Source organism: Monopterus albus, unplaced genomic scaffold (genome assembly GCF_001952655.1).
Source record: "Monopterus albus unplaced genomic scaffold, M_albus_1.0 scaffold114.1, whole genome shotgun sequence".
NCBI lineage: Eukaryota > Metazoa > Chordata > Actinopteri > Synbranchiformes > Synbranchidae > Monopterus > Monopterus albus.
This window is the reverse complement of record NW_018127994.1, coordinates 1137981-1150584: the sequence shown is the minus strand read 5'-3', so window position 1 is coordinate 1150584 and position 12604 is coordinate 1137981. Positions and strand designations below refer to the sequence as shown.

The 12604-nt window shown below is 39.4% G+C and overlaps 1 protein-coding gene across 4 annotated transcripts in view; it reads left to right on the top strand.

Annotated features, from left to right (window-relative positions):
* Positions 1–12604, top strand: part of LOC109966562 (homeobox protein Meis2-like) — a 53871-nt gene that overhangs the window by 13006 nt on the left and 28261 nt on the right. For 2 of the 4 annotated variants that reach the window (XM_020611480.1, XM_020611478.1), the window contains exons 3-9: positions 1416–1831; positions 2252–2475; positions 3029–3170; positions 5446–5496; positions 5745–5795; positions 5901–6047; positions 8915–9029. In XM_020611480.1, coding sequence (XP_020467136.1) covers positions 1820–1831; positions 2252–2475; positions 3029–3170; positions 5446–5496; positions 5745–5795; positions 5901–6047; positions 8915–9029 — 742 coding nt within the window. In that variant the 5' untranslated portion in view covers positions 1416–1819. Of the gene's footprint in view, positions 1–33; positions 1832–2251; positions 2476–3028; positions 3171–5445; positions 5497–5744; positions 5796–5900; positions 6048–8914; positions 9030–12604 lie in introns of those variants that run through there. The other 2 variants (XM_020611477.1, XM_020611481.1) reach the window with 1 other exon arrangement.

Sequence of the window (12604 nt, the reverse complement as noted above, 5' to 3'; positions counted from 1 at the left end):
TTCCTACTTGATTGCACATATTTTCCTATTTTGAATGCACTCACTCATTGCACTGATTCTGATTTGGCACTATGCAAATAAAACTGAATTGAATTGATTGTGAATGCCCTTCAGCTCGACCCCCACCTGCTGAGCCGCTCTCTGTATCATACTGCTCTGCTGGCCTGCCTAACTTCACTCACCCACTCTGTTCTATTGCTCAACTCTGCTCCTGCTGCCTGATCCACCTGCCAGCTACATGCTGCCATCCCACTGCTCATGCCATATACTCAGCCCAGCTTCAGTCATCCACACTGCTAAGTACAATTCATTCTGCTCTAGAGCTTATCTGACCTTACTTTTAACTATTCTGGTTGTCTCTGAGTTCTCCTTTTGAGTCCTTAGGTCATGCTACATATAACAGAAGGAGGTACATTTAACCAGAAGGCCTTTTATTAAACATTAGATTACAGACAGTATTATAGTGTTTCAGTTATGACTGTATAAAAATGCTCTGTATATTTAACTTACAATAATGTTTATTTCACATTAGCCTACTGATGCAATCCAAAAAATGATTTAGTTTTGAAGGCGTTTTTCTTCCAGGCAGCCAATGCTTTTCATTCAGTTCCAAAATAGGCAGAATTTACTTCATTCATTTTAATTCAACACAATGAACATCATGCCACATGTCACCTTAGGGTCAAAAAACACATATTTATACTGTACAGCTAAATTAATTAGATAAGTCAGCTCTCCATTATTCCTGCAAAAATAATCATGAAAATGACACTGATAGTAAGTTAACCAATAGGCCATATGCTTGGAATGCAAAACAAACAAACAAAACAAAACAAACAAAAAAAGGAAAAATTATGTCTCACTGCTCACTATTCAAGTTTGGTAACTAAAGTAGGCCTACGGCTTCTGAAATCATTTAAGAGTATTTAGTCTCAGTGGTTGTTCAGAACTAGCCTTCAGTCTGCAATGGGCCTCAAACAAGCAAATGACAAGTGACATTCCTTATTAATTATTTTCTAAAACTATTTCACTATGGAATTGGACATTTTCGCGCCATTGCAGGATTAGGTTGTTATAAGGATCCTAGTTAAGCTTTTGTGGTGCCAAACTCCACTATCCTCAGGAGGTGCTTACTATTGATACATGTTTCAGCCTAATTAATAAGGAGCCTCCAGTGGCCATAGTAACAACGACACAAGCAAAGGGCATAGTACAGTCTGTAATGACGACACAGTCCGTTTTATCGGCTATTTTATTGGTGCGCTTCCTTCTGATGCTGAAACTACCTGTTTTCTCTACAGGATCAATAAATGTTCAGTTTTGGTTTATGTTGAAAGTAATGTCAGCAAGACAACGTTTAAAAACTTAGCAGAGGCACGGGCTGATTACACCCTCCCTCCATATTCCGTCATCAGCGTATCCTGTAGGGAGCTCCTATAAGCGGCTTCGCAGCAGACCTGCAAACAGTGAGTGTGTCGGCGCGCAGAGACATGGGGACCAGGCCACACTGAGAGGAAAGATCTGAGTCGCGGACCGTCATTTCAGTGAAAGGGATATGCTTGGATCTAACATCAGACTATCTATAAGATAAGCACTTATATTTATAAGAAGTTGGTCAGTTTTCAATGAACTGCTGGTAACGTCAGGACAGATGTTGTTTCCCACATGTTTTCCTTCACTTTGCATTGATTTCAGTTATTATTGACTTACTCCATGTCATAGGACCGGATTATAATTCCCTCTTGGATATAAAAGTCTTCAAATCAACTTCTCATCAACACTAAGCCTCTCTTTACAAGGCTGGAAATTGCGCAAGGAGATGGCGCAAAGGGTAATTAGATAAATGATTTTTTAGAATTTACATTCTTAAAATTCATTGCTCAAGGTTATTCTTTTTCAACTGAGATCATTTATATTTTTAATTAAGACAGAATCAGGTAGCCAATTGTCTCATGCATAAAAGTATTATGTACTTTTACATAACAAAAATGGATAATTCGGCAAATAATTTAATTATATCTACATTCCCCAGTCTCTACAAGTTTAACGAGCGTGCTAGGTTTGTGCTAGGGTCATGTAGGTACTGAATACAGTAAACACACTAACACAAACACAGTATTATTGTTGTTATTATAAACGGATAAAGCAACACTAACCCAGGTTTTCCGTTTATTAATTTAGATGAAAACGTTTGTTTCCTCTACTTGTCTCCAGCCATGTTCATGTCTTAATGCCATCTTCAATTTCACAGTACGATGAACTGGCTCATTATGGAGGCGCGATGGACGGAGTAGTTCCATCCTCCATGTACGGAGACCCACACGCCACCAGGCCCCTGCCACAGGTCCACCACCTGAACTACGTGCCACCCCTGCACCCGACGCAGCACTATGGAGCCCACGCGCCACACATCACGCCCAGCATGGGCAGCGCAGTAGACGACGCACTGAAGAGAGACAAGGACCAAATCTATGGGTGTGGAAATAATAATAATTGTTGTTGTTGTTGTTATATTTTTATATTGGGAGGCGATATCAGCAGCATCTTTGGTTATTAAATAGGCACAAAAGTTAAAATCCCTTTCACCTATTAAGCAAAATGACGTCATACATACAATTCTGTTTTTACTTTACAAATAGGCTAATAATATGCTATATTCTGCTCATGAGGTAAAACGGATTCATTAACTGTTGATGTAGGCCTTGGTTATAGCCTATGTTGATCTATTGATCTAATTATTTGTGGCTTGAAACAAGACAAAAAAGCGCTATAGTTCCGTGGCATCGAGAATAAATTCGTTTGCACTGGAAACAACAGAAATGATCTGATTACAGCGGCGCATTAGTTCCCTTGCGTTAAAAAGGAATAAATAAATGTTTGCCATCACTGACACCGCGGAATTCCTTTATTAAAGTCACCAAGCTGAATGCGATATGTAATATGCCTCTGCTTTGATGTACTATAGTAATATTCTGTGTCCAGGCCTAACAATGACAGTCAAAAAGGCCTATCTTCGTCTGTGTTGCAGCCACCCTTTATTCCCCCTTCTGGCTCTGGTGTTCGAGAAGTGCGAACTGGCGACCTGCACGCCCAGAGAACCCGGGGTGGCAGGTGGAGACGTCTGCTCATCCAACTCCTTCAGTGAAGATATAACCGTGTTTGCAAAACAGGTAGGCTAGGAGCGCGCAGATATGTATTTTAACCCCCACCCCCCCACCCACTTTTTCGAGGTCAGGCTAAATTTATGCAACATTTATAACGCAGGGGATTTAACTTTTTAAAACCATTATTACTATAAGTAAGAACATGAATAAGAGAAAAATGCAAATGAAAAGTAACTGGTGGTGTGCGTATTTCAGCACCACGGAGGCACGGAGAGCAGCGAGAGACGAGTTTACTATGTGCACCCTCCTGTGTGAATAGGCTACACCTGTGTATTCCTGAGTGTTATGATTCATACATTAATTGCCTATTTTGTTTTCTGTTTTGCAAATATGCGAAGGAAAGCCAAGTCCCTTGTGTGCCACAAAAAGGACTGACTGTGACACTTTAAACAAAACATAAGCTGCCTTGTTTTCACTCGCAGGCTGTGTGGGAAGAATATTTGTTCTTGTTTTTTGTTTTAGGCTACTGATATGATCGAGGAAGTTTTCTGGTCTTTGCGTTAAAGTGAAGTTCACTCGGCGTCACTCTTCGATGCCAATTGCAAGCACGCCGGTATCTTTATCAAAATTAATTTGTGCCGAATCACCCTTATGCAGGACTCAGACATCAGTAGTAATCAACAGCCTAATTTTACGCATGATCCATGACGTTAAAGATACAGAAATACAGAAATAGTTAATTTCACTGTAAAATACTGGCAGCAGAGACACCATTATTTTATTGTTATTTTACAGGGCAGTGACTGTAATTTATTTATTACCATGCTTTGGATTGTGGTATTTGACAGACACTACAAGTAAAAACCAATAGGATACACATTAAATAAAATATTGCTGAAGTTTATTAAAGTCTATCATTTGTACATCTGACTTTGTAAGACAAATAATATTTGGACTATTTGTACAAAACGGAGTAACACATTACAATAAACAATCAAGTTACCCTGACTACTGTGATTAGCTCAGAGTTATTAGATCATCAATTGAGGTTGATTAATTCACATTTAAGTCAAACATTTATTGATATGCCACCAAATTAGATGCATCCCAGTAGCACAAAGGCTCATTTCACATTCATATTGATCAGCCTCTCTATAAGAACAATACCTATTCTAATGGAAATATTAAGCTTTTTGCTTGTTGATGCATGACCCAGTTGTGTCACATATGTTAGAAAAACAGACTACACAAATTATAGCAAGGCCAGTAACAAAATGTCAGCATTATGTCAAATCTGTCAAATTGCACCTGTTAAATTATTTTGATTTTATAATTTTATTAATACATATTACACATCACTTATTTTTTGCAAAAACACATTATTTCATATTTCCATGAGAAAATATACAGATCTGAAATTAATCTTTGCCTAGTTAGAATGTATTTAATTTGTTGACATCAATTAAATGTATGAAATAAGTGTGAATTAATGTTACTTAATTGGGGATATATTACATTTGAACTAATCACAGAAAGCCACAGTGACTTGTTCATTTGTGAATGGTGAGTAGCATAAACTCATGATACATTTTGCAATAATGTATGTGTTACATCATCATGAGTCATGCATTAGTTAAACATGACCTAAGTATATGATTTATTGTAAAGTGTTACCCAAAACTGATAGGTAGTGAGAGACATTTTGGCGATTCCAGCAAATCGTCCCGTTACATCCTGTTTGTGATTGTACAGTCAGCTCTGTAATAGCACAAGTAAACACAAGACATCTAAGCACCTCTTCAAACTGTAGGCTAACTGGAAAATACCTTATTAAAAAAGCACAGTAAAACTGGTGTGTTGTTTATAGGTTAGCTTATATTTTAAGGCTATCTTAGGAACAGTGAGACATGAATAATCAGTAAGATGATGATAAATAATGACTGGACTTGCAAAGGGTCCATATACGCCTTGACAGGAAATATTGTTTTATGCTGGTAAATTACAGTTATCTACTGTTATTCATCAGCCACATTACAGTAACTGTTAATGTACATGTGAGGGATGAATATTTAACAGTAAGTTACAATTATGAAGTGCAGTAAGATGTAAGTCCACTGTAAATTTACAGCAGTTTGTTACAGTGAACATGTTGTCAATGTTTTAGCCCCCCAGTATTTTGCAAGTCATATTTTCAGGGGAACACATGTTTCCCTAGTTCACACCATGCTTACTGGGCTGTAATTATTCACTCCAATGAACTGTTGATCTTCGCTCTTGGTTTTAAAATTCAAATTTGTTTGAAAACACCAACTAATGGCTTTCATTTCCTTCCGCTCTTCAGATCCATGCAGAGAAACCTTTAATTTCCTCCAACCCAGAGCTGGATAACTTGGTGAGCTTTCTTCACTTTCTTTGATCGTATGGTCCCTTCTGCACTGTCATGCTCTCTATGCGCAGCAGGATGTCACAGACTTGCCCGGGGCAACCTCGTATACATTTTAAAATATAAATTTAAAAAATAAATACTGTATTTCTGTGGTGTTGGTACTAAGGAAATACGTAATGTTATCATTATAGCACCACAGGATTCTTTATCATTTCCTTTCTATGGTTGCTGATTTTAAAACATATTTTTTTTAGATGATACAAGCAATTCAAGTCCTTCGATTTCATCTCCTAGAATTAGAAAAGGTAATTTTCTTTGCTCTATCAATGAAAGAAAACTTGACTTACAATTTAATATTTTCATGCTCAATTGAAACTCAGAGAATCTAAATAAAATATTGGATTTCACAGGTTCATGAGCTCTGTGATAACTTCTGCCACCGGTATATCAGCTGTCTGAAAGGCAAAATGCCCATAGACCTGGTCATAGAGGAGCGAGACATGTGCAAGTCAGACTTTGATGACCTCTCTGGATCCTCCACCAACCTTGCAGATCATGTGAGTCAATCTGCAAGCTCTAAATTCACAGAAGGACCACATTAGAGTGCAAATCTTGAGCTGCAATGATGGGATCGTTTTCTGTGACCACCAGAATAATTAGTTTTTTACAGTATAACTTATTTTTAATAAAAAAACTAGCATACTGTTTTTTTAAACAGTTTAAACTTCATAAGGCAGGTTTTTAAATCTGAGGGTCACTGTGTTTTACTGGCTGATGACATGTTGCCCTTGTTGAAGGTACGATGCAGAGCTTCATGGCACAAAGCTACTCTACAAATGTTGTGTTTGCTGTTGGGCCTCAGTCACTCTCACTGGTGTTTCTCAGTCAACAGGATTATTGATGGGATCTTTGTCAGGCTGCCTCCCTGCTGTGTACTTTTCACAGCCTCGTCTCATTTTGGCACCTGTGTTGATTTACCAAAACACAAATTCAGATGTTTAAGTTGCAATTTGCAGTGTAACAACAGCAGTGTTGCATTGAACAACTTTACTAATATATTATTATATTTGGCTGAAAACAGTTTGATTTTATTATTTTTTAAAAGTCAGATATCAAGCAGCTGGTATTGCTCTTTTTGGATATAATGGAATTTCCACCTTGAACAGCGGTAGTGTTACAGTCTATAATTCACTCACATGTTTCAGTGATATCCCAGGATTAACTATTCAGCATTTAGTAGTTCATGGTTGCTGCATGATGGGGTCATGAAAGATTTCTAAAATGGATAAATAGATATTACAGGACATTGTTTTATATGAAGTATGCAGGTTGAAAATAAATCCAAATTTTTGTATAATATTTGGAATTTGAGATACAATTAGATGCTGATGTGAGATGAATTTTAATTTTGACCCACTCAAGCTAAATTACCCAGTTTCTTTCTGTTGTATATCTCATCTCAATTTCTATAATGCTTAGTCCTGAACGGGGTCGCGGGGGGGGGCTGGAGCCAATCCCAGCTGGCATCGGGCAAAAGGCGAGGTACACCCTGTACAGGTTGCCAGTCCATTGCAGGGCCAACACACAGACAAACAACCACACACATTCACACACATTTAGAGTCACCAGTCAACCTAAGCCGCATGTCTTTGGACAGTGGGAGGAAGCCGGAGTACCTGGAGAGAACCCACACAAGCACGGGGAGAACATGCAAACTGCACAAAAAGGTCACGAACCCGGAACCTTCTCGCTGTGAGGCAATGGCGCTACCCACAGCACCACCGTGCTGCCCTCTTTTGCATATTTTATTCTTAAAAGATAAACAAGCATCTGAAATAAGTGGACATAATAATTAACTGAAGTTCAGGAGTGGGACCTTGCCTGAACTACATCCCTTTCTTTTCCACGCTGTTTTAACTCTCTGCTCCTTATACTTCCACCCATCCAAGTTTTCCCTCCCTTGTTTTTCTACTTTAACCCTTTTCCTTGCTCCCCATTCCTTCTGGGGGTCTGCCAGTGTTTGAGACCGATGCAGACCTGCTGAGCATTCCCCAAAACCTTCCGCTTCATCATATCTGTATTTAGTGAGGGCAGATCCCTGCTAGTAAGCATTTAAACATCACATGACACATACAGTTTTGAAGATTATATTGACATTCTCACATATGTTCAGGAAAAGCACTGTAAAACATTCACTTCTGCCATCAGGCAATAATGAAACTATAGATGTTATGCCTTTTATTGAGAATAGAAGGTTGAAATTCAGTGAAAGACAGATAACAAGATTCCTGGTCTGATTTGAAACAAGGATGTTACAAAATTTTATTTGCTGCTTTAAATATGTTGATAGAGCTCTTTAACCCTAAAATTAACCCACTGTCTAGGCAAGGTAAGTTTATTTATATAGTACATTTTCATGCACAGTGGCAATTCAAAGTGCTTCAACAATGCACAGATATAGATAAAACATTAGAATGCAAATTAGATTAAAATATTAAATGCAAATTAATAGCAACAATTATATGGCAGCACAAACTAGCAATGTACATAGTACTTTTAGCAGAGCTGTGGCAGACTGATTCTCGCTGTTCTCATTATACTTGTACCCCTTTACTTCAGTCTTCTCAAGACAATCCTCTGAGTAGTTCACACCAGAAGTGGACATAGTTTCATCTAGAAAATTTGAAATATCAGTGTCTGTATAGTCAGCTAAACAGCTAAACCTTGTCTATTCCTGTTAATTGGGTTTCAACAGATGGGCTTTAAATAAGAACTTCATTAGCTTGATAAATGTGAAAACACATGGCATCTCTTTGAGTAGCTGTGTATACTAAGGAGTTGCAATTATTATGTAGCTATTATGAAAAGAGGGCCATCACTGAGAGGCCTCATTCACACTGCGCTTTTGTCCGACTGCTTCTTGTTGTCATCTGCTGAGCTCTTCATTTGATCACCATCCGGCTAACAGCTGACGCATAGAAGCTGAAAGGGGAGATCTGCTCTTTGCTTTGGGTTTATGTTTGTCAGAGTGGCCAGGCCAGTCGACCCAATAAATACAGGGTTTCTCCCCAGTACTCATCACAGAAACAGCCAGGAAGGTGCAGAGCTACTCAACTATCCTCTAAACTCATGTTCCTTCGTTCCTTTCTGCAACTATATTTAAACTACTACTACTAAACTATTATTCAGATTCTGGTGGACAGAATGGTAATGTTGTTCTTATCTCATTTTTGAGAACTTGGTTGCTGCCTTACTATGTTGATCATGCCACACAGCTCTCTCTGTGTCTTTGGGAAACTGAATAATGGACCTCATGCTGGATCTACTGGACCTTCTTCATCTCGTTTTCCCTTCTACTCTCTTCTTCTCTTCTCTTTACTTATCTCCTGTCCCCTGGTGTGTGGACCTCTCCCTGACCTCTCAGAACCCAACGTCATGGAGAGACATGGATGACGCCCACTCCACACCCTCTGTGGGCACCCCAGGACCATCCAGTGGGGGACACATGTCACAGAGTGGAGACAACACCAGTGAACTCGGTAAGAGCACCTGCAGGCCTCCTGCGTCTGCTTTCATAACAAAGCTTGACTTTCCTGTGAACTCTTTCTGAGGTAAGGATCCTGCTGCCTGGTGACTCGGGGAATCCTTTCCAGAAAGTTCATGCACTTACTTCACATTATATCACATTATCTTGTTGCACTAGCAAAGGCAAATATTTGCCCTAACCATAACTCTCATGTGCATCATCTGCTGCTGAAAATAGTTCTCAACACATTTTCTCTTGTTTGTTGGAGGTGTCCAATTGCTTGAGGAAATTACTGAGCACTTTTTTTTATATAAGCTATTTTAAGGATTTAGATCTTCATTATGCACCACTGGACTCTGGGCTCAATAGTCATGAGTAGGAAAAGAAGAAACTAATGAAAGCCAGACTGGAGCTACCGCTAAGGACACTGAGATTATGTCATCTATAAATTTTCTAGGACTATGGAAGTGTTAGCAACCTAGGGGGAGTTTTATATATATTAAAAAATAAACAAACAAAAGTGTATGCTCCTTTGTGTGATTCCATTTATTTTAAAGTGTAAATTTCACAACTTCTTACAGCAACACAATTAATGTTAAATTATATGGATAAAGGATTCTAATTTCTCATCAGAATTTAGTTCTGGCAATTTAGAGAAATTTTGGAAGCAGTGGTTAGACCTTTGTGATAGTAAGTTGTATCTACAGAAGATATAATTGTCAGGACTGATCGGGATTAAAGTGTCAAGGTTTGATTTAGGACTTTAGCATTTCTAAAATCCTGGTTATATGCTTGATTAAGTGACAAACTGTGTTGTTGGTTTTGACTTTTTATAGAATTTAATAACAATAAGAAAAATATATACAATACAATATACAATATATGTATCTAAGTTAAATTTATGCTTTTAAAAGTGAAAGTCTCAGAACAGTTGTGTTTATTTGCACATTGAATGGACTTTAAAGCAACTTTCCACCCTCTGCTCATCAGGCATCAATGAAAAGAGCATTAATGGAAACAATAGGAGAATGCTTTGCAAGACAAGAGAAACTCTGGGAATTAAGAGATAAGAAACAAATCAACACTGCCTTTAAAAATCACCTTACCTTATTGACTTCACCTAAAATACACTAAGAGTATATATTTGGTAAATTTTAATTCAAATCTATGTTGAGATGAGCTGTTTAAGGGCACAATGTGAATAGCTGCTTTCCTTTAGGCTTTGTTTTTTTAAACAACAGTGAGGGCCAACCCTACAGTAGGTCTATGCCCTTTTGACCTGGTCGAGAATGTGCTGTATAGAGGATGAGGGTGCAGAATGCTCCCCATAGAGAGGTATGGACAGAGCACTCTTTGGATGAGGAACAAAGGAAATGAAGAGGGCAGAATGATCACAGTTGTGGTTGCTGCAGCAGCAGGCTCTGCTGCAAGCTACCTGCCACGTTGTATGGGGTCCTGTGCCTTCTTCCAATTCTTTTCTATAGCTAGAGAAGAGTCACACACACTTTCTGATAGGACAGAAATGACAGTTAGAGGCATATCCTGCTTATCTCACATGGAGCAAGAAGATGGTGTCCATAGAGTTGTATTAGTGTTGCCATATAGGTATCATCACATTTTTATGAGTTCAGTGCTTGAAAAGGATGGCCACCTTTTTCATGGATTAAGCCATGTGACGGCCATCATCTTTTAGTGATTTCATTGTTAAATCTCAAATCTCCTTTAGATTATGCTTATATGCAACTGTTCTGCCTTAGAAGTCCGGGCTTTTCCAGCAGGGAGAAGTGAAGAGGGAGGCCAGCTAACTCAGTTCAAAACACAGGCTTTATTCTGTCTTGGTAACACGAACACTGCATGTGGTCATTGGTGCCCAGTTACCTGCATTACAATCCATCGATACACTTAGCACTGACTACTGTTGGTATTTTCCCACCCATGGCTGCATGTAAAAGGAGTCTGATCCATGCAGTGGTCTTCTCGCTCTCATACTGCGCACACTGCATGCAGGTAGCAACTTCTGGCAACAATAGCAACATTACATAAAAGGCTCCATGTCTTAAAGGGGAAGGCCTGGCCTGTAACAGTGGTCTCTGTGAACAAAAGCTGCTGTGGGTACCTTCCCTGCCATAGCTTTAGCTGTAAAACAGAACAGTAACACATCTGCCTGCACCTGCAATGCCTTGTGGGAGACTCTTGGTTCATGCAATGGTTCATGGGCAGAGTGTGTGCAAGTAGGAAGTTAGATTGACAGGCAGGTAGACCATCTAGTGGTTTTGCTTGGACCGAGTAAAATTATTGGTCAGGTGTTTTTCAGCCCTGCTGCTGCCACAGATGGTGGATTTTTTTCCACTGTCATTTGAGAAAACTAAAGCAGTGGCTTTGTGGCTTCCAGCCCTGACTAGGCATTGGTAGATGATCTATCTACTGTGTGGGCTGGTGGTTTGGCTCATGTATTCCTGTTCCTCTGTAAGATCTCAGATTTGCTTGTTGCCATGTAAACTGTGTAATATGCAGAGGGCTCTCTTTGATAGTTGAAACCCCAGGGTGACTGGTGGTGACCACAGCTACAGGGGTTGATTCCTCCCAGGAATGTTTGGAAGGGCTCTGGGTGAGGATGGGGGAGCACTGAAATGTCCATCACAAAGACCCAAAACAAAAGGCAGTTGGAGTGACTGAAAAAATCCTGCTCACTTGTGTTTAGAAAAGGAATGTGAAGAACAGGGTGTGTGGCATCTTTATATTACATCCAAAGCTGATATGATAAAAATTATAGACCCTTCATTTCTTTGTAAGTGGGCAAATCTACAAAATCAGCAGGGGGTCAAATTATTTTTTTCCCCCACTGTATCCTTACTTACTAAATAACTTAACTTTTTATTTAATGCATTCTGGCTATAGCATTTTAATTATTTTTCTCTCTCTCCCAGCTCCTCTTGCTGTTTCTTTTGTTTCTCCTCCAGGTCCAGTTTGGCTTCTCATTCACCCCCAACCGCATATTCTGCACTCTTCCATTCCTTTCTGTTTTCCAACTCTTTTGCTTTTTTCTTCTTTTTCCTCAACATCAGATTCTGCCTGCCATTCATACACCACCAAATATTTTGCACTCCTCCATCCCTTCCCGGCCGGAGTCTGCTGATTCCATTGGGCTGGGTGTGACAGAGAAGTACTGTATTCAGACCCCCTTTGTCAGGATTCGGCGCGTGATGCGGCCGAAAAGAGTTTTGGTGAACTCAATTATACTGCCAGACGAGTAAGTGTAAAACAAAAATGTCTCTTTAATAAGGGAACTAACATTGAACAACGGAAACTACACGAGACACGGTGACAACACAAAACTCACATGTCCTTATTAACAGTCCGAGGTCAGAGCCAGCAAACACATACATCCAGGGTAATCCGAAGTTCGTAGTCCAATAGAGACAGTCCGATAATCATACACCGTGGGCGAGGCAGAAGAGAATGGTCCAAAGAAACAATCCGGGTCAAAACACAAGATACCAAAACCGAAGGAATGCGGGAAAGTCAGAGCTGGGGTCTAGAACAATCTGGCAGCGTCCTCATGGGAGGACGCTGCCTAAATAGAGGTGT